Consider the following 21,999-nt stretch of genomic DNA (forward strand, 5'->3'; position numbering starts at 1 on the left):
GATGAGAGTCGAGAGGGTCATTCGATTATACTGTTGAGGCTAAAAAATACATCAACAATAATAATAATAGATACAATTTTAGTACGTGCAAATCATGCACTAAAATCATTTTAACATAAAAAAGTAGATTTAACATTAAAAACAAGTTTGATTTTTTATATAGGTCTCAAATTTTTCTAACTTTTCTAAAGGGTATATGTGAGACTTTTTTTTTTTTTTTTTTTAATTCTGATTTTCCTAATATGAGCTTATTAATTATTAAGAATGCATATGAATACTAAATATGCATTTACTTATAAAAATAAGATACTACCAATAATACGCAATAAGTACCTTCAAAAAAAAAAAAAAACGTAATAAGTGATAACTGTAAGCATAAATACTATTATACCACTGTTTCTATATGTAAGCATATATTCTTGTATAACATTCGATAAGTTATAGCTAATATTGTATACACTTATAGAATACTATATAACATATGTATATGAGTGAAGTCGAGTCAAGTTTAGCTTTATACGAACTTATATCATTTAATAATTGAGTCAAATTATTTATTTACGAGCGATCCATTTAATAATTGAGTCGAGTTCGATTTGTCTGTCGAGTAATCTTGTTCATTTACCGCTTTAACGATAAATGTGGACATTTTCCTTATGCGATATTATAAATTAGGCTATTATAAGATTGCCCTCTTTGATCCTCTCGTTTGATTACAAAACCATTTCATCTTATTTCATTTTATGTATCAAATTATTATAATTTTTTCAAACTCATACATAAAATGTAATAAATAATTTAATTTTTTAATTTTTAAAATAAAAATAATATTTTAATAATATTTTATTTAACTTTTATATCATTTTGTCTCATCTCATCTCAACTGTATAATTAAACAAGGCTTAATTAGACTACAAGTGATTTGAAAAGGAGAGTGATAATTATCGTGTGCCACTTCTCGATCGCCTAAATCAGATTATAAAATGATCATAAAAAAGAGCCATGACATATCAAAACACTACATATCACATATTCATTGGCAATTTATTAAATGAGATTGTGTCACGTGGACATGCATTTAGAAATTAGGAGGAAAGAAGTTGATTGATGATAATGATTCATTGGAGTAAATTGATATATTTATAAATTTAGTTTAAAATTCAGAAATAAATTAAAATTTATAAATAATTTATAAATTTATTGTAATATTTTAGAATTGAACCCAAAGCATTGACATAATTATAAATTTATTTTTAATTTAAGAAATAAATCTAAATTTATAAATAAATTATAAATAAAAATAAAATTTAATATTTTAGAATTTAACCCAAAGCATAAAATTACAAAAACCCTATAAATATAAACCCTACTTTATAAACTACAAATTTTACGGCTCCGGCTTTGATTTCCAGTAGTTTTAATTTCATCTCCACTCCCTTTCTCTCTCTCTCTCTCTCTCTCGTAGATGTAGGTTTTGAGGAATGTTTACTCCACTGATCCAATCTAGCTGCATTTTCCTCTAATTTCCCGGAAACCAAACACCCCAAGAAGTCGAGAAAAACCCAAGAAAGAAAAAGCTTGTTGAATGGATTCACGGGAAGCTCCTCCTCATGCACCACCACAGAACATGATGGTGGGCCCCACGTCATACCCCATGCTCAACGCCATTGCCACCTCCAACAACAATTCCAATGCCCCTATTATGATCAGCACCAGTTCCGGCGGTGGGCCCACGATGATCCCTCAACCTACCGCGGCCCGTTTCCCTTTCAACTCCGCGGTCTCGGCGAAGCCATTGGATTCTTTCAACAGCAGCAGCAACAACAACAACAACGCCGGTCCGTACGATGGATCGCCGCCGTCGAGGCAGTCAGGGTTCAGCATTGACACCTCCTCCGCCGCGGCGAAGAAGAAAAGGGGCCGGCCGAGGAAGTACTCGCCTGACGGCAACATTGCGCTCGGCTTGGCTCCGACGCCTATCTCCTCTTCTTCCGTCGCAAATCACGGGGACTCCGGCAGCACCATGCCGTCCTCGGAGCCTTCCTTGAAGAAGCATCGGGGTCGGCCGCCCGGCTCCGGGAAGAAGCAATTGGATGCTTTGGGTAAAATCTAAAATTTATTATCGGTCAGTTTCGATTGTTGTTCATTTTCGGAAAGGTAGGTCGTGTTAGTTAAGATTAATTTGGTGTTGCAGGAACGGGCGGTGTCGGTTTTACTCCGCATGTTATTATGGTGAATACAGGCGAGGTAAATTTTATTGTAGTAATTAATTACGACGTTGAGACTACATGTCTTTACGAACATTAGTGTATGTCTTAGGCTCTAGAATGGAAAATGTTGTTAGTTGGGCTGGAATTTTTTTTTTTTTTTTTTTGTGAGATTAATGCTTTTATTGTTATGTTTAGTTGCATATATTGTCAACGGCTTACTTATAAGAAATATATATGTTGACATCGTCTTTTTTTTTTATAGGTCAAAGAATTATCCTTAATTAGTTTATTGCTTTCATTGTTTGAAAGAAAACTGTAATTATTACACCAGTGAAGAACCTAAAAGGGTTCCGTCAGCCATAAATCTCGAAATGCTGGAGTTGGGTAGTTTTGAAAATCTTTTGTGACTTTTCAAGATGCAAGTCCTTTCTTTCGAGTCTCTATAACACGTAATGGAATTATCATAAAAGTGATATACAGAGTTGGATGCACCAAAATGAAGAGGATTCATTTTGATTGCAATGTAAAGGGTACACAACGATTTTTTTTTTTTTTCCTAATTCTATTTCAATGTGCAAAATGGTTGATTTGCATCCATGGAAGTACAAAAGATTTTTTTTTTTTTTTGTAATTATGAAGCTCCTTCAATGATTGTTTAATGCATACACACGCCCGCAAGCGCACACACCTACACACTTCATTTTTTTGATTGGCACCGGGTATCTGGGAACAATGTCCCGACTAATCCTGGGGGTACACGGGCCCTCGGCAAGAAGTTTTCCGCAAGTGCACCTCGGTTAATTCAAGGGGAAAATCCTCCAGTCCGATGGCCCCTAGAAATTGTTTGCACCCAAGGGAATTTGAACCTTAGACCTGGGGGGAGCATACCCTCAGGCCCAAGGCCTTAACCACTTGAGCTCCTAGGGGTTACCTACACACTTAATTATACTCAACTATTCAATGGAGCCAACTTTCATCACTTTTTTGTATCACTTTCTAGCTCCTAACTTGTAACTAGGTGTTTTCTCAGTTGTATACGTCCCATGTTCTTGGGCTATGCCTATTTACTCGTTTTAATAAAACTTTATTTACCCATAAAAAAATTATACTCAACTAAAACTTTAAATCCCTAGATGGGATTGGCTTTATGAATCCTTTATTAGCTCATTGTGTTTTACGTGTGATTTTTGATTTGATAAGAATGATCATTTAATTTGTAAAATGCAACAAGAAGCTTTTATCAATGTATATTTTATATGAGACATGTATCAATTTTGGTCATAAAAAAAGGGATCCTATACGTAAGGCATAGTCTGAGTATGCAAGTCGTATATAAGATAGACACTTAGCTAGAATTAGAAGCCAATACAAGGAAATCATGCACCTTAAGTCCACTAAAATGTATGCATGAGCCCTACGAAACTAAGGGGATGTTTAGGGAATGAGATGAGATGAGAAATTTGTGAATAGTAGTGAAATGGTTTGAGTTATGATGTTTTATTTGGTTTTGGGAAAGGAGAGAGAAAAAGTTGAATAAAAATATTATAAAGTTAAAATAATGTTAGAATATAATTTTTTAATATTATATTTGTTTTGAAATTTGAAAATTCTGAATTGTTTTTTGTGTTTTGTTTAGAAGTTTGAGAAAGCTGTAATGATTAGGTAATGATTAGATAAAAAAGTTGAATATTTGGAATTGAAAAATATTTCTATTTGAATGATGTTTGGGAATGAGATGAGATGAGATGAGATGAGATAAAACCTCTTCCAAACAAACCCCAAGTGTTGAAGAAATAGTTTTTTTTTTTTTTTTTTCCTATCAAACAAATAGTTTTATTATTTATTTCATTAATGTTCTGCTCGCAGTCTTCAAAACTTTTGTTGTTCTGTTCCCCTCTGAATGCACAATAGTAAGCATATGGGGGCCATCTTCCATATCACTGCGATTTTAGGTTTGTTATACTGACATATCCAAGTTGTAAGGAAGTCTACTGCCCTTCTTGGCATGACCCAAGCTAACCCCATTTTGCCAAAAAATTGTTCCAAAGAGCCCGGACTACCTCACAGTGAAGAAGTAGATGGTCTACATTTTCCCATCCTGTTTGATTGATAAGTAAGACAGGTTCCTACTTGCACATCTTGTAGCTTGCTTCCTTTTGCTTTTCAAAGGATGTGGGACTACCTTGGAAGTATTTATTTTGGCTACCTTTTTAGGTCGTTGTGATATTTTTCCAGAATATCGACTTCTTGATTCACCATGCCACTTATAATGCTTGTTGAATGTTTTCATGCATAATGTAGTTATAATAATTGAATGATAATCTATTTGATCTCGAACCTTGGGTGCTGACACTTAAGGTGACATCATAAGCAAATTGAGTAATGCAAATAAAGATTTGAGGGTTTTGTAATCTATCAGGTGATATCTAACCTGTGAACCATTGACCAAATTTTTGCATTTAAATAAAGATTTCACTTGATGTTGTATCAAGTTGGTTGGAGAGAGTGTGGTTGCTTCTCATTGCGGTTGTTGGAGGGAGGGGGATTTGTTCTCCTGTTAGTTTTTGTGGGGAGGGTTTATAACTAACAAATGGAAAATAACCAAAGGACGTTAGTTGTATTAAGAAAATAAGCAGATAAGGTATCTATCTCTCTCCCTCTTCTTTTAATACAATTACAAGTTCATAGAAATATAGAATTTATGGGATAAAATGTGTAGACATACACTCTTAAAGGTTAGCTAGCGGATTTGTTATTTCTTTCTTTTTTTACATGTAATGCAATGTTTGGAATCATTCAATTTTTCAGCGTAGCTAATTAGATCTATGTGTCCAAAGGTTGCTACCCTGACATAAATAATTACTTTAGACAGAATTGAATAATCTCAAGTTATTTGGTTTATATTTTCAAGATTTCACTTTTTATTCGGAATTAGTTGGGACTTTGTTCCGGACACCTGGTGCCAATAAAACAAAATGATTTCACTTTTTATTTACAAAGTAGCAACTAAATGTTACTCAAAGGACCATTGTAGACAATTGGATATTCCCCAGCACAAGAGCTTGAATCATATTTAAGTTTCAATTTTGAATTTCTTCCAATTCCAAAAATTGGTGCTTAAGATTTAGTGCTCTATAATTTTGCTGTCAATCCTCTGAGTTTAGTTGAAACTAGGGTGCTATTAGAGCGTGGATGACATTTTAATGATGAGTCACATTGAGTCAGGTAAGCCAAAAGGTTATTCATTTGTTGGTCATATTGACTGGGCATAATATTTCTCTGGGTCAATTGTTGTTGGCATGAGGATATTTATTGAGGCACATAACTATTTATGGATAAGTTTGATGCTGTCTTACTGCATTAAAGGAGATGCAAATGTAAATGATTATCACATGCAGTTGATGGAATTAAATAGTTGCCGTGCTTTTATTTAAGACCTACTTTTGGTAACTAATGTTTAGTTTGTAAGATGTTGAAGCCATGAATTTATTTATCAATAACAAAAGAATCTCTTGAAAATGTAGTTCTTGATATTTAATTTCTTTTATGACAAAGAAAATAAACATATTAATGTTGGCCCATGCAGGTCGTGATATTTTTTGTGGTTAGTTGTATTCATCGTTAAGCTTTCTGAGTGAAGCATTGGTGATATTAAGGAAGTTATAGCCACCTTTTAACTTCTATTGTCTTGCATGTTTATTGTTGTGTTGCATGATTAGTTGCAACTCTTCACTGGATCTTAGACGGGAGCTATTTGCTTAAGTCATGGTAACCTCCTAATTATATTAGCATCGTGGTTTTCAGGATATATCATCAAAGATTATGGAGTTTTCACAGCAGGGGCCACGCACGGTTTGTATTCTTTCTGCAAGTGGTGCCATCTGCAATGTTACCCTTCGTCAATCAGCATTGTCAGGTGGTACTGTGACATATGAGGTAACTTTAATTCTTATAAGATCGTGTGAGATAATTATTTTGAGGTTATGTTACATATACACTGATATGGGAACATGTATATGTTACAGTAGGGTACCCTGATGCGGAAAGTTTGAGTTGAATGAATATGAATATGCCCAAAGTTTGAGTTGAATTCTAACACTCCTTGACGTGTTTGAGTTATATCAGGCCGGCATAAGTTTTTAGATGAAAAAAAAGGAAAACTGTCCAGGACATGCTAATATTCTTCTAGTATATTAACTTGTCAAAAAAAGATTCTTATAGTATATTGATTTATTTCGGAAAACTTATATGGCCATTTCAGATTTGAAGATTGTAATTGAGATTTCTTTAATGAAAAAACACAGGCATTTTTTAGGTAGTTTTACTAGCTTTGATGTGCTTGGCACTATGTTGCTTGTTGGACTAAGAGTGCCTTTTATTGAGTTCAATTTTGACCAACCAAGCAATGTTTGTGGCACATTTTTACTGGCTAAGAGAGCTACGTGATGTGGTCCTTGATCAAAGTGAAATTTGGGGGTCTATGGTGATATGATCTTGTGCTTAGAGCTACCCACTTCTCCATCTTTCTCTCTCTCTGTGTGGGTTGTAGATTGTTTAACAATTCTGCAGTGCCTTAACATATGAAATGCTTTCCATACTAGAAAATGATATCACGTCATAGATCAACCCTAATTCTGTGACATCAAATCTTATAGCTCTGTTTACGAATTAAGTTTTTTGTGGCATAAAAAACCCTTGTAACATGTGACCATAAGATCCAAGGATACATAAATGGAGATAATAATTGTTTGTACTTCATTTTTTTGTTCCCTTTTCATTGGAAAACCCCGGGGAGAAGGGAGAACAAAATGAAGCATCCCCTTTAGGAATTTCTGTTCTGTCATATCGGCAATGAGAAGAGATTGGAATGACATTGATGGGTGACATCCCCAGAATAACAGTTTCTGGTTTGCACTGGATCCAATTATTTCTTGTTGTGGATGGAAGATAATGAGAAAAATGAATGGAAACTTAATAGCTTAATGGTAGAGAAATACTGTAACTCGAAAAGTTGCGAGTGGTTTTATTTCATTGTTTTCAATTATAAATGATAAGAATGTACTGCCACCATGCCATAATAGATATATTAATTTAGAATGGCATGATTACTGGTGAATGAAAATGTAAAAACTTAGTTATGTTTCTTAAATTTCTTTTCTTTATATATTATAGGGGCATAACTTTTAATATCAGTCTGATTTACTTTTCGAAAAAGGTATGGGTAATATAACATATTTTTTAAGACAGACCACTTTTAGAAACTGTACATAGAATTCGGGAGGTCTCCAAAATGGAAGTAAGACATTTAAATTGAATGGAGGAAGTGGAGGGGGAGCTCGGCCCCACCACACAAGTATACAATGAGGCACGTGTCCTTCACCTTTTTTGTAGTTCTTCTACAAGTGATACTATATGAAAGTAAAAGGGATTAAATTGTAGGTAATAGAACTTTCCCAAATTTAGGCTATATATCATAGAAGGAACCCAAAAAATTTTGAAATTGCTGTCCAGCTAAAGCTTTTAAGTAAAAACTGATGTTTATACAAGGAAGGATCAAGAGAAATCCACATCCGATACTTCAAGATGGCTCTCGGTGCTAGGTTTTCTATACAGAGTGAGATTAGATCCCTTATTAAGATGGGAGTATTATCTTCTAATTTTGATCCATGTACACAAGAAATACTGTGAAACGTCCTCTGAAATGCCTTCTGCTTACGATGATACTTTGCAGTTCTTGTTTCTTGTTAACTGGAAAATGGGACCCAATGCAAACCAAAGGGAAAGACAGTTTTCCATCTGAACATGCTTAGATTCTACTGTCAAAATTTGTAGCTTGAGATGTTTGGGCGTTCTGTTTTTTTTTTTACCCCTAGAGTTGGAAAGATCTCCGATATTAATTACATAGCCTGCCCTTGCTGTTAGTTTTTCTTTTTGTTTACCTTATTAAAAAAAAAAAAAACGTTTTTCTTTTTGTTTATTGTTTATGTATTTCATAAATAAAATTAAGATGTACTTAATGGAGTAGAATGGTGGATAATGTGATACTATGCTGCTACAATTTTGGATAATGTCTTGGTTTAAAATTGCACATCTATTAATGAAAAGTTAAAAATGTAGTGTTTTTATAGAATGTTTCATGACATTTCAGTATTTAAATAATGGAAAGGCCATTGAAGAACTGGAAGCTGCTAATAAAAATTTGAAATATATGCTGAACAAGCTAGACCATAGGTTGTCTTTCGAGGTTTATTTTTAGTTTCCTTATTCACAATTTGTATCCATCATGGTCAATTTTCTTTGCAGGGTCGATTTGAGATTATCTCTCTATCAGGTTCCTTTTTGCTTTCTGAAAACGGTGGCAGTCGTAGCAGAACAGGCGGTTTGAGTGTGTCCCTGGCTGGGTCAGATGGTCGAGTTTTAGGTGGAGGGGTTGCAGGAATGCTAATGGCAGCTTCACCAGTTCAGGTATTGCTCAATTATTTTCTAATGCATGCATCATTTATGAAGCTATCATGAAATATTCACCTTCTGCACGTCTAAGAAGTTTTTGAAGCTGACGTACGTACGCATTATGGTATGGGCTCCAAAAAGTGTTCAGCCATCTAAAGAATTGATAATAATACAAAGTACATTTCAGTTTTGTGTTTTATCATTCCCAACGACTTCCAGGTCATTGTGGGTAGCTTTATTGTGGATGGAAAAAAACCGAACTCAAACAACCTGAAATCTGGGCCCTCATCAGCGCCGACACAACAAATGTTGAACTTTAGTGGACCTCTCACAGCAGCCAGCCCTTCCTCTCAAGGCGCCTCAAGCGATTCATCAGATGAGGATGGTGGTAGCCCCATTAATAGAGACCCTGGATTCTACAGCCATGCCGGCCAGCCCCTACATAACATGCAGCCGACGTATCAAATATGGACTGGCCAAACTCAACAGTGAAGATGCTACCTGTTAATTGGTTCACAGCGTGCGATATGTTCTGCATAGTGGATAGGAAGGTGAATTCCAAAAGCTAACAAAACGAATTACCCAAGGCTTAGAGGGAGAGATCTATTTGAAGTTCTCTTAGTGGGTTGTTTTATTTTATTTAAAGCTAGTCCTATTTTTTGTCCTTTTCACATGATTAAGAGACGGCCATTGGTGATAGCTGAGGAAATGCGACCTGATTAATTTTTAGGATCTCTTCAGTTCAAATTGCTTTTATATTACTTTGATTTGCATCTGTTCTCACATTTCCGGAGTTTATGAACTTAATATGTAAGACTTTTTCTAGGATTATGAGATTTAAAGCTATATTTAATAGAGTTGGGTGCGATTGTCTTGCAGCTTGCACAGAATTTGATTGATCTAAGCTGTTAAATTGTTGTTAAGAAATCAAGAGAAACTGAATTTTATATTTCCACCAGAATTAATCACATGTACCTATCATCTATCTTGCTTATTTTGGTTTTAGTTATGTACAATACTATTGTGACCATGCATTAAGACATTAATGATGACAAAGTACTATGGAAGACAAGTATTTGCATTTATTTTGGGTCAAACCTTCCTGGATGCTGCAGTAGTATGTGATCAATGATTCCATACTTATATTCCAAAACCAGCAATATAAAGATAAAAGGTTGAAAACCGATGGGTTGGTGCAGTCCCATCCATCATCAATGGGTGTGGTTGGCTTGTAGTGGTCACATAGGAAAAGTTCAACATGCCTTCAATCGGTGTCAACATTCACCACACCGATTTCCTAATTAAGTCACCCCCCTAGAAAAGGACTAACAAAATTTGATCGAGCTTATTTGTACTTGTTTGATTATTTGATGGTAATCCAACTCCATGCATGTGCAGCTTCTTTTGCCTATTTCAATGAGATCGAGCAACCTATCTTGGAATTTTTAGCCAATCTCATAAGTGAATTTTTTACTAATATTGACTAACTGATCTCCAAAACGGCAGTATTAATCTAATCTGTCTTAATGTCTGCCGTCCCTAAATATTAGACAAAAAGCTAGAAATTGAACAGCTAGCTCACCTTCTTTTCATGCAGATGAACGTCTGACCGCGTTGCCCATTTGGTTGGTTCTAGGGCAATATATTATATGGTGCAATATCCCATATATGTAATATCTATATCATTTATTAACTTAAGGAAAGGCCGGCTGGCAATTCGTAAATTCATATCGTATTTGAGTCATTAATCTTAATCCAACTGATCATTTAATTGAACATGTAGATTCTTTAATTTCAACCCATTTAATCAGATGAGTCAAAAGTATTCAATTTGATAATTTTCTACTAAATCCATGCATGTCGGGTTTTGCCATAAAAAAAGTTTCCAACCCCAACAACACTTGGGAGGACATCAAAATGAGAAGTTACATAGTTCATGTAACCCGCCATGATTATAGGGCACAATGGTTGACACTCTTGGATATGGACATGAATATATCCCTAATTTTAAACTCAAAAGACATATAATTATACCTTACCCAATCCATTGATAATCACATAAAAAGGACAGAAAACGTAGGAAAAATGAAGGACTAAGATGATAACGTATTCATGGATATGTACAGATCGATCCATAGTATTATTAGTCACGGTATAAACTCGATCTATATTCTAAACTCTAGCTTTAAATATATATATATATGTATGTATGCATGTATATAAATATGGGTACATCGACAAGCCAAAATAATTAATGGAGTACCTAAGTCTGTTTGATGTTTCACCTTGTGTACTCTCTAATAATCTTGAGCATAGAAATCAATTATCTCCTCCAGATTGAGCTGAAGCAGAGAAGAACAATCATTGCGCATCAGCCACAGCAAGTGCTCGAACAAAATGGCGTCGACATCCACAAAAATCACTCCTTTCTTCCTGCTCTTCACATGGATATCCTCCTTCTCATTCTTCTTCTTCTTCTTCTGCTTCTTCATCTCAATCAACACCCGAAACGGGTTCTCTTCTAACACGAAGGAATCCACCAAGAACTCCCTCTTCTCCTTGCCGGCCACCACGGTCACCAGCCTACCTGGCTCGCCAAAACCATCTTCGGTTAAAGGCCGGTAGCCCGGCCGAGACCCCGAGTAACACTTCCTCAAGATAGTCACGGGCAAGACCAAGCAACCCATTTGAAAGGAAAAAAAATAAAAAATAAAACAACAAATACCTATATATACGTGAACTTTGGTCGATTGTTATGTAATGTGTTATGAATATATATATATATAAACGCAGTGCGAGCAGATTGAGGTTGGGTTTCTTTGGTTGCTTCTGGAAGTGGGAGCGAAGGAAATTGATGATGATAGAGAGAGAGGTTGAAAAGTTGGATTTGAATAGGATAAACCAACGGCTAGAGAGATAAAAGAACCAAAAAACAATGAAATTTGCGGTTTGAGGGTTAATTCGGTGGCGAAAGAGCCGTTGGTGTGAGGAAGAAGAATGCATTGGTGTTAGGAATTGGATTATGACTTATGGAGCTCTGAATTTCACGCAATATGATTTGATGTGTTTGCGCGTGCGGAGCTTTAAAGAGCAGATTTGGACTCCAACTTTCGGGGAATGGTCCATCGGCCTACTTTTGAGAGGATGCGTCTTCCTCATCCAACTTATTTATTTTCAACTCGATATCAAATCAAACGCCAAAATGCTTTATATTCCATCTCTTTTTGTGTGAAATATATATATATATATATATATATATTTCTGTATATGCAGCACTTCTAGAAATGAATTTTTACTCATCATTTTCACATACCACATTTTTTTTTTATTCTTCTTAAACTTAATGATTTTTCTCCACCATACGCAACTTCCTATACCCGGAGGTTGATTGGTCCTTTTTTTTTTTTTTAGAAAAATTATCAACACATTAAAATAATAGATAATACAATAGGAGAAAGCTGGGAGGTCTACACTAAAACTTTATACACGTGAATTGATGTAATATGTCAAAACTACTTTATAATAATAAAAAAAATGCTTTACAATCTGCAGATTGCATTGAACCATTTCGGTCTATAAACTTTCCTTGTGTACAATTTCTGTATAGACCAATCATTGTCGGAACATGAGTAATGAACCAATATTCCGAGCTCATCTTCCTTGGCTCAGCCAAAAAATGGGCAATTTGCTATAGACCCGCAGGTGGATTAGGGGTGGAGTTGTGATTGGAAGCCACATGGAGTAGAAGGGCTCCGAAGTTAAGACTATTTTGACACTTTTTGGTGGAGCTATCCTGCATGTTCGCTACCTCTAGATCCAAATTAGAGAAAACAAGAACATGGTTTGACAGTTAGAACACCCAAAACCGACATCAATAATAAGGCGGTATGGATTGTTCTTGTCCTGAAAACTGGAGGCTCCTGCTAATAAAAAAGGAAGCTAAAACTCCTGAATATATAGTGATAGAAGCCAAACATATTGAACTACTGCAAGACAATCGCGCCCAACTATATTACATGCAGCTTTAGATCTCATAATCCTAGAAAAAGTTGGCATATTAAGTGCATAAACTGCAAATAGGAGAGAACAGATGCAACTCAAAAGTAATATAAAAGCAATTTGAACTGATGAGATCCTAAAAATCATGTGAAAAAGGGGGAAAAAGGACTAGCTTAAAATGAAAGAACAAGTAACCCGCTAAGAGAACTTCAAATAGATCTCTCCCTCTATGCCTTCAATTCGTTTTGTTAGCTTTTGGAATTCACCTCCCTATCCACTATGCAGAACATATCCAAGTTAATAACCCAGCACACTGTGAACTGTTTAACAGGTAGCATCTTCACTGTTGTGTTTGGCTCGTCCATATTTGATACATCGGCTGCATGTTATGTAGCGGCTGACCAGCATGGGTGTAGAATCCAGAGTCTCTATTAATAGGGCTACCACCGTCATCTGATGAATCACTTGAGGCGCCTTGAGAGGAGGGGCTGGCTGCTGTGAGAGTTGCACCAAAGTCTAACATTTGTTGTGCTGGCGCTGATGAAGGCCCAGATTTCAGGTTGTTTGAGTTCGGTTTTTTTCCATCCGCAATAAAGCTACCCACAATGACCTGGAAGTCATTGGGTGAGATATATAAAAATGAAATGTATGTGTTTCATTATCAATTCTTCAGGTGGCTGGACACTTTGTGGAATCCATAGCAAAATGCTATACAAGTATATCCACTTCAAAAACATCTTAGATGTGCAGAAGGTGAATATTTCACGATGTCTTCATAAATGATGCATGCATTTGAAAATAATTGAGAATTACCTGAACTGGTGAAGCTGCAATTAGCATTCCTGCAACCCCTCCACCTAAAACTCGACCATCTGACCCTGCCAGGGACACACTCAAACCGCCTGTTCTGCTACGATTGCCATTGTTTTCAGAAAGCAAAAAGGAACCTGATAGAGAGATAATCTCAAATCGACCCTGCAAAGAAAATTGACCATGAAGGATACAAGTTGTGAATAAGGGAACTAAAAATAAACCGCGAAAGAAAACCTATAGTCTAGCTTGTCAGCATATATTTCAAATTTTCATTAGCAGCTTCCAGTTCTTCAATGGCTTTTCCATTATTCAAATACTGAAATCTCACGAAGCATTCAATAAAAACACTATATTTTTAACTTTTCACTAATAGATGTGCAATTTTAAACCAAGACATTATCTAAAATCATAGCAGCACAGTATCACATTATCCACCATTCTACTCCATAAAGTACATCTTAATTTTATTTATGAGACACATAAAAAAATAAACAAAAAGAAAAACTAACAGCAAGGGCAGCTATGTAAGTAATATTGGAGATCTTTCCAACTCTACAGGGGAAAAAAAAAAAAGAACGCCCAAAAATCTCAAGCTACAAATTTTGACAGTAGAATCTAAGCATGTTCGAATGGAAAACTAATTTTTCCCTGTGGTTTGCATTGGGTCCCATTTTGCCATAAACAAGAAACAAAAACTGCAAAGTATCGTCTTAAGCAGAAGGCATTTCAGAGGACGTTTCAATGTATTTCTAATGTACATGGATCAAATTGGAAGATAATACTCACCATCTTAATAAGGGAACTAATCTCACTTTGTACAGAAAACTTAAAATCGAGAGCCATCTTGAAGTATCCGATGTGGATTTCTCTCGATCTTTCCTTGTAAACATCGGTTCACTTAAAAGCTTGCATTGAAGATGGACAGCAATTTCAATTTTTTTGGGTTCCTTTAATGAAATTTTTATATAGCCTAAATTTGGGAAAGTTGTTTTACCTACCATTTTAACCCCTTACTTTCCTTTAGTATCACTTGTATAATAACTACAAAAGAGGTGAAGTATGTGTGCCTTGTCGTATACTTGTGTGGTGGCGCCGAGCTCCCCTCCACTTTCTTACTTCCATTTTGGAGACTTCCCAAATTCTATGCCCAGTTTCCAAAAGTGGTCTTGCTTAAAAAATTTGTTATATTACCCACACTTCTTACAAAAAGTAAATCAGACTGATATTAAAAGTTATGCCCCTATAATATATAAAGAAAAGATATTTAAGAAACATAACTAAGTTTTACATTTTCATTCACCAGCAATCATGTCATTCTAAATTAATATATCTATTATGGCATGGCGGTACATTCTTATCATTTATAATTGAAAACAACGAAATAAAACCACTTGCAAATTTTCAAGTTACAGTATTTCTCTACCATTAAGCTATTAAATTTTCATGCATTTTTCTCGTTATCTTCCCATCCACAAGATGAAATAGTTGGATCAAGTGCAAACCAGGAACTGTTATTCTTGGGGATGTCACCCATCAATGTCATTCCAATCTCTTCTCATTGCCGATATGACAAAATAGACGTTCCTAAAGGGGCTTCATTTTGTTCTCCCTTCTCCCCATGGTTTTCCAATGAAAAGAGAAGAAAAATGAAGCACAAACAATTATTAGCTCCATTCATGTATCCCTGTATCTTATGGTCACATGTGCAAGGGTTTTTTTATGCCACAAAAACTTAACTAGTGAATAGAGTTATAAGATTTTATGTTCCAGAATTAGGGTTGATCTATTACACGTGACATCATTTTTCTAGTATGGAAAGCAGTACATATGTGAAGCCACTGCAGAATTGTTAACAAACTATAACCCACAGAGAGAGAGAGAGAGAGAGAGAGAGAGAGAGAGAGAGAGAGAGAGAGAGAGAGAGAGAGAGAGATGGAGAAGTGGGTTGCTCTAAGCGGAAGACCATATCACCATACATCGCAAAACTTCACTTTGATCAAGGACCTCATCATGTAGCTCTCTTATCCAGTACAAATGTGCCACAAACATTGCTTGGTTGGTCAAAATTGAACTCTATAAAAGGTAGTCTTAGTCCAAGAAACAACAACATAGTGCCAAGTACATCGAACCTAGTAAAACTACCTAAAAGATGCCTCTGCTTTTTCATTAGAGAAATTTCAATTACAATCTTCAAATCTGAAATGACTGTATTAGTTTTTCAAATAAATCAATATACTATAAGAATCTTTTTTTGATAAGTCAATATACTAGAAGAATATTAGCATGTCCAGGACAATTTTGCTTTTATTTTTTCCCTCTAATAACTTCTGCATGCCTATTTAGTAAAGGTAAATCATAAGAATTTTCAAAATTAAGACTTACAGGGCATATGCGCTAGCAGGGTTGTAGTCTTTCATACACCTCATGCTTGAATTAGCATTGAAGTCTTAAAAACTAGATTTTCTAGAGATAAGAGTTGAAAATAGCACAAGCTTGTTTACGAGGTATCCTAAGTAAGCTAAGCCACGAATAAGCCATATACTTTGAGCCATACTATTTAAAATTCAAATAGAATCTTCTCAACACCAAAAGGAAACACCACTATCAATATTGATTGCCATTAGTTCTTACTGATAAACTTCAGCAGATATGAATTTTGGACATGTAGCTTCTGCAGAGGTGAACAAGACCTTTCACATTAATACTTGAATAGCATAAATTTCATTAGAGAAAGGGTGAGTATAAGTTTTCAGTAGAATGCAAGGATGGGATATATACACATTTACGATGGTATTTATGTACTTCATTTTCTGCATTAAATCTTCTTTAATTTAGGAACTTTCCATATTAGGGTACCCTACTGTAACACATGCATGTTCCCATATCAGTGTATATGTAACATAACCTCAAAATAATTATCTCACATGATCTTATAAGAATTAAAGTTACCTCATATGTCACAGTACCACCTGACAATGCTGTTTGACGAAGGGTAACATTGCAGATGGCACCACTTGCAGAAAGAATACAAACTGTGCGTGGCCCCTGCTGTGAAAATGCCATAATCTTGGATGCTATATCCTGAAAACCACGATGCTAGAATAATTAGGAGGTTGCTATGAATTACGCAAATAGCTCCCTTCTAAGATCCAGCTAAAAGTTGCAACTAATCATGCAACACAACAATTAATGTGCAAGACAATAGAAGTTAAAAGGTGGCTATAACTTCCCCAATATCACCAATGCTTCACTCAGAAGCTTAATGATGAACAAAACTAAACACACAAATTAATATCAAGACTTGCATGAGCCAACAAACTGTTTATTTTCCTTATCATTAAAAAAGTTAATATCAAGAGCTATATTTTCAAAAGATTCTTTTGTTATATATAAATAAGTTCATGGCTTCAACATCTTACAAATTAAACATTAGTTACCAAAAGTACGTCTTAATTAAAAGCAAATCAACTATTTAATTCCATCAACTGCATCTAATAATCAATTACATTTGCAACTCCTTTAATGCAGGTAAGACAGCATCAAACTTATCCATGACTAGTTCTGTGCCTCAATAAATATTCACATGGATAAGACAGCATCAAACTTATTCTATATTTCTATGAGTTTGTATGTGTATTGAAAGGGAGAGCTAGATACCTTCTCTGCTTATTGTCTTAACACAACTAACGTCCTTTGGTTATTTTGTCACCTTAAGTGTCAACACCCAAGGTTCGAGATCAAATAGATTATGACTCAATTATTATAACTACATTATGCATGAAAACATTCAACAAGCATCATAATGGGCATGGTAAATCACAAAGTTGATATTCTGGAAAAACATCACGACGACCCAAAAAAAGTAGCCAAAATAAAGACTTCCAAGGTAGTCCCTCATCCTTTGAAAAGCAAAAGGAAGCAAGCTACAAGATGTGCAAGTAGGAATTTGTTTTAATTATCAATCAAACAGGATGGGAAAATGTGGACCATCTACTTCTTCACTGTGAGGTAGCCCAGGCTCTTGGGAACAATTTATTGGCAAAATGGGGCTAGCTTGGGTCATGCCAAGAAGGGCAGTAGGCTTCCTTACATCCTGGAGACGTCTATATGACAAACCTCAAATCGCAGCGACAAGGAAGATGGCTCCCTTATGCTTACTATTGCGCATTGAGAGGGAACGGAACAACAAAAGTTTTGAAGACTGCAAGCAGCACATGGATGAAATAAAAAACTATTTTTTTGATAGGTAAAAAAAACTTTTTCTTTTAACACTTTGTTCTGTTGGGCTCATGCATACATTTTAGTGGACTTAAGGTACATGATTTCCTTGTATTGGCTTCTAATTCTAGCTAAGCGTTTATCTTATATACGACCTGCGTACTCAAGCTATGCCTTGCTTTTACCAATTAAATGATCGTTACTTATCAAACCAAAAATCACACATCAAACACAATGGGCTAATAAAGGATTCATAAAGCCAATCTCCCATCTGGGGATTTAAGTTTTAGTTGAGCATAATTTTTTATAGGTAAAATAAAGTTTTATTAAAACAAGTAAATAGGGCATAGCCCAAGTACATTGGATGTATACGACTGAGAACACCTAGTCACAAGTTAGGAGCTAGAAAGTGATACAAAAAAGTCATGAAGGCTGGCTCCATTGAATAGTTGGGTATAATTAAGTGTGTAGGTGTTTGTGTACGCATTAAACAATAGTTGAAGGACCTTCATTTTACAAAAAATTTTCTTTTGTACTTCCATGGAAGCAAATAAACCATTTTGCACATTGAAATAGCATTAGAAACAAAAGCATCCGTTGTGTACTCTATTGCAATCAAAATGATTCCTCTTCATTTTGGTGCATCCAACTCTGAATATCACTTTTATGATGATTCCTTTACGTGTTATAGAGCCTCGAAAGAAAGGACTAGCATCTTCAAAAGCACAAAAGATTTTCAAAACTACCCAACTCTAGCATTTCGAGCTTTATGGTCAGGGGAAACCTTTTCAGCTCACTAATATAATAATTACAGTTTCCTTTCAAACAATTAAAGCAATAAACTAATTAAGGATAATTCTTTGGTGCTAGAAGTTGTCAATATATGCAACTAAACATAACAATAAAGCATTCATCTCACAAAAAAAATAATTTCCAGCCCAACTAATAACATTTTCATTATAGAGCCGAAGACAAACTACAATAATAGTCTCAACATTGCAATCAATTACTACAATAAAATTTACCTCGCCTGCATTCACCATAATAACATGCGGAGTAAAGCCGACACCGCCCGTTCCTGCAACACGAAATTAATCTTAACAAACACGACCTACCTTTCCGAAAATGAACAACAATCAAAACTGATCGATAATAAATTTTAGATTTTACCCAAAGCATCCAATTGCTTCTTCCCGGAGCCGGGCGGCCGACCCCGATGCTTCTTCAGGGGAGGCTCCGAGGACGGCATGGTGCTGCCGGAGTCCCCGTGATTTGCGACGGAAGAAGAGGAGATAGGCGTGGGAGCCAAGCCGAGCGCAATGTTGCCGTCAGGCGAGTACTTCCTCGGCCGGCCCCTTTTCTTCTTCGCCGCGGCGGAGGGGTTGTCAATGCTGAACCCTGACTGCCTCGAAGGCGGCGATCCATCGTAGGGACTGGCGCTGGCGTTGGCGTTGTTGTTGTTGTTGTTGCTGCTGTTGAAAGAATCCAACGGCTTTGCCGAGACCGCGGAGTTGAAAGGGAAACGGGCCGCGGTAGGAGGAGGGATCATCGTGGGCCCACCGCCGGAACTGGTGTTGATCATAATAGGAACATTGGAATTGTTGTTGGAGGTGGCAATGGTGTTGAGCATGGCGTACGACGTGGGGCCCACCATCATGTTCTGTGGAGGACGGGGAGGAGGAGGAGGAGCTTCCCGTGAATCCATTCAACAAGTTTTTTCTTTCTTGGGTTTTTCTTGACTTCTTGGGGTGTTTGGTTTGCGGGAAATTAGAGGAAAATGCAGCTAGATTGGATCAGTGGAGTAAATATTCTTCAAACCTACGTCGGCCAGAGAGAAAGAGGGAGTGGAGATGAAATTAATACAACTGGAAATCATAAAGCGAAGCCGTAAAATTTGTAGTTTATAGAGTTTATTTATAAAATAGGGTTTACATTTATAGGGTTTTTGTAATTTTAAGCTTTGGGTTAAATTCTAAAATATTTCTTAAATTAAAAATAAACTTATAATTATATCAATTTACTACAATTAATCAGTATCATCAATTAATCAACTTCTTTTATCCGAATTTCCAAATGCATGTCCTTTTATCACGTGATACATTCTCTATGAGCAACGAATATGTGAGGGTATTTACTTTTTGAAAAATCATAATATGTTCTCTCATTTAATTTTTTTTTACTTAATAATTAAGTAATTATTAATGTATTGGTATATTTTTTTTTTATTTTTTAAAAATATTTAAAAAAATATAAAAAAAAAAAATAATAAAAAAATTGTGATTTGGCTTAGGGGGCGGGGCACGCCCCACTACCCTTATTTTTTTTATATGCCATATCAATTTTATAAAAGTAAAATAGAAATAAAAACCATACAAAAAACTATAATTACAATTATTTGGTGAGGGTGGTGGGAGGGGAGATATTGAGGTGGCTATTTGCCTTTGCTATATGTCGGAGCTCTCGTATATAGGGTGTAATTAGTCCGGTCTGATTCGGTTTGGATAAAATTTAAGATTGAACCGGAATGTACCGATTTTATATTTTAAAAAATCAATTACGCACTAGTTATCTCCATAAACCGATACTTTCGATTTTATTGGTTCCGATTCAGTTTTAATAAATTGTAAATTTGTAAAAAAAAAAATTATAAAAAAATGCTATAAAAAATTTGTTTTATATTTTTATTCCAAAATCTGTTACTATTACAAAAATCTACTTTACTAAAAAATCTAATTTACTCAAATATGCTTTACTAAAAGCTAGTAATTGACATTATTTTGAATGAGATATATAAATTATATATGCAGAAACACTACTGTCATCTTTGTTGTATGGCTTGAATTCAAATGGCTGGCCGAGGAAGACAAATGGGCATTAATCTAGCAGCTGCTTAATTGTCTCTCTGTGTACATAAGACGAAAAAATACTACTTAAATTAATTAGAAAAGGATATATATATTTGATAAAAGAATATACTTAATTTTAAGTGAAGATCTAAAATCTGCTTTACTATAATTTTTATTTTTAAATTAATTTATGATAAAAAGTTATTAATATATATATTATGTTAAAAATATATGACCAATTAAATTTTCATATTTAAGATTAAACTTTGATTTTATAAATTATAATAACATTATTTTATATATAATTATAATTTATATTATTATATATAAAAATTATATATAATATAAAAATATTATATGTAATATTAAAAAAATAATTTAAAATATATATTATATGTAACCGGTCCGAGCCGAAAAAGCCTAGAACAGGAACCAAACCTAGACCGGTTTCGGTTGGTTTTACCATTACGGAAACCGGTTCCGGACCGGTTTGGACCGCTTTTCCGGTTTTCCTTTTTTTTTTTTTTTTTTTTTACATCCTGCTCGTACACATGATGAGGGGTGATTTGATAAAGAATAATTTTATTTAAAGACTTTTATACTGCACATCCTTTATATAATATAATTTGATTTATAAAATTCAAATAATAATACAGGAAATGAGAATACAAATTATTCTAGAACTAGGGGTGGGCTTCAACTCCGACGGAGTCAGAATGCCCACCTTCGACCTTCGACTCCGATTGGGGTCGAAGGTTAAAACCCCCTCCAACTCCGATCGGAATAGAAAATGGAATTTTTCAAGCCTAGTTACCTTACTGAGAAAATGGGCTTCGATCGGCCCAATATCAATCCCTATTTAATAATGTAAGAAAAATAATTAAAAAAATCTAAAATACTGTAAAAAAATAAGTTAAAAGCTAAAATTTAAATACAATAACTAAATCAAACTACAAATCACAAACCAAAAATTTAAATTTAAAACAAATCGTAATAAATTTAAACTTACATTACCAAAATATTGAATGATGTCATAGATTTTATGTAAATATGAAATAGCCACAATACCCCACATCAGTCTTGACGGTCCATGCATTTGAGTCGATGACTCGATAGTGATTTCCAATTTTCTTGCATGAAGTTTTAACTTTTATTGATCAGATGCACTATTTGTTTTATAGTCATTTAACAATCTGTGTGATGTTTGCTCGAACCACACTCGAGCGAAGGCTCGATCGAACAATCTGTGTAATGTTGCTTGAGCCACACTCGAGCGCCACTTGAAATCAAACTACAAATCGCAAACCAAAAATTTAAATTTAAAACTACAAATCACAATAAATTTAAATTTACATCACCAAAATATTGAATGATGTTATAGATTTCATTTAAATATGAAATAGCCACAATACCCAACATCAGTCTTGACAGTCTATGCATTTGAATTGATGACTCGATAGTGA

General features: G+C 34.9%; 3 protein-coding genes across 3 annotated transcripts; 1 reads left to right on the forward strand and 2 right to left on the reverse strand.

Moving 5' to 3' along the window:
• Positions 1 to 1,381: 1,381 nt before the first annotated feature.
• On the forward strand, positions 1,382 to 9,536 carry LOC121237078 (AT-hook motif nuclear-localized protein 8-like). Its single transcript, XM_041133648.1, has 5 exons — positions 1,382 to 2,102; positions 2,195 to 2,247; positions 6,015 to 6,146; positions 8,514 to 8,675; positions 8,880 to 9,536. The coding sequence occupies exons 1-5, from the start codon at positions 1,586 to 1,588 to the stop codon at positions 9,150 to 9,152; spliced, it is 1,137 nt and encodes a 378-aa protein (XP_040989582.1). The 5' UTR covers positions 1,382 to 1,585; the 3' UTR covers positions 9,153 to 9,536.
• Positions 9,537 to 10,737: 1,201 nt separating this feature from the next.
• On the reverse strand, positions 10,738 to 11,452 carry LOC121237079 (auxin-responsive protein SAUR77-like). The gene has a single exon (XM_041133650.1). It carries the CDS (start codon positions 11,345 to 11,347, stop codon positions 10,958 to 10,960), a length of 390 nt encoding a protein of 129 aa, XP_040989584.1. The 5' UTR covers positions 11,348 to 11,452; the 3' UTR covers positions 10,738 to 10,957.
• Positions 11,453 to 12,638: 1,186 nt separating this feature from the next.
• On the reverse strand, positions 12,639 to 19,592 carry LOC121237080 (AT-hook motif nuclear-localized protein 8-like). The gene is made up of 5 exons (XM_041133651.1): positions 18,861 to 19,592; positions 18,716 to 18,768; positions 16,422 to 16,553; positions 13,473 to 13,634; positions 12,639 to 13,269 (listed from the first exon to the last, which is right to left on the reverse strand). Exons 1-5 carry the CDS (start codon positions 19,393 to 19,395, stop codon positions 13,000 to 13,002), a joined length of 1,152 nt encoding a protein of 383 aa, XP_040989585.1. The 5' UTR covers positions 19,396 to 19,592; the 3' UTR covers positions 12,639 to 12,999.
• Positions 19,593 to 21,999: the final 2,407 nt, after the last annotated feature.

Source organism: Juglans microcarpa x Juglans regia, chromosome 6S, assembly GCF_004785595.1.
Source record: "Juglans microcarpa x Juglans regia isolate MS1-56 chromosome 6S, Jm3101_v1.0, whole genome shotgun sequence".
NCBI classification, from domain to species: domain Eukaryota; kingdom Viridiplantae; phylum Streptophyta; class Magnoliopsida; order Fagales; family Juglandaceae; genus Juglans; species Juglans microcarpa x Juglans regia.

Bases quoted from the DNA above. Each gene is read 5' to 3' on its own strand.
- LOC121237080 (XM_041133651.1), bottom strand. From the start codon at position 19,395: ATGGATTCACGGGAAGCTCCTCCTCCTCCTCCCCGTCCTCCACAGAAC. The intron at 18,769-18,860 runs GTAAAATCTAAA...TTCGTGTTGCAG, and splicing joins GAAGCAATTGGATGCTTTGG to GAACGGGCGGTGTCGGCTTT. The intron at 13,270-13,472 runs GTAATTCTCAAT...AATGACTTCCAG, and splicing joins TTGCAGCTTCACCAGTTCAG to GTCATTGTGGGTAGCTTTAT.
- LOC121237078 (XM_041133648.1), top strand. From the start codon at position 1,586: ATGGATTCACGGGAAGCTCCTCCTCATGCACCACCACAGAACATGATG. The intron at 2,103-2,194 runs GTAAAATCTAAA...TTGGTGTTGCAG, and splicing joins GAAGCAATTGGATGCTTTGG to GAACGGGCGGTGTCGGTTTT. The intron at 8,676-8,879 runs GTATTGCTCAAT...AACGACTTCCAG, and splicing joins TGGCAGCTTCACCAGTTCAG to GTCATTGTGGGTAGCTTTAT.
- LOC121237079 (XM_041133650.1), bottom strand. From the start codon at position 11,347: ATGGGTTGCTTGGTCTTGCCCGTGACTATCTTGAGGAAGTGTTACTCG.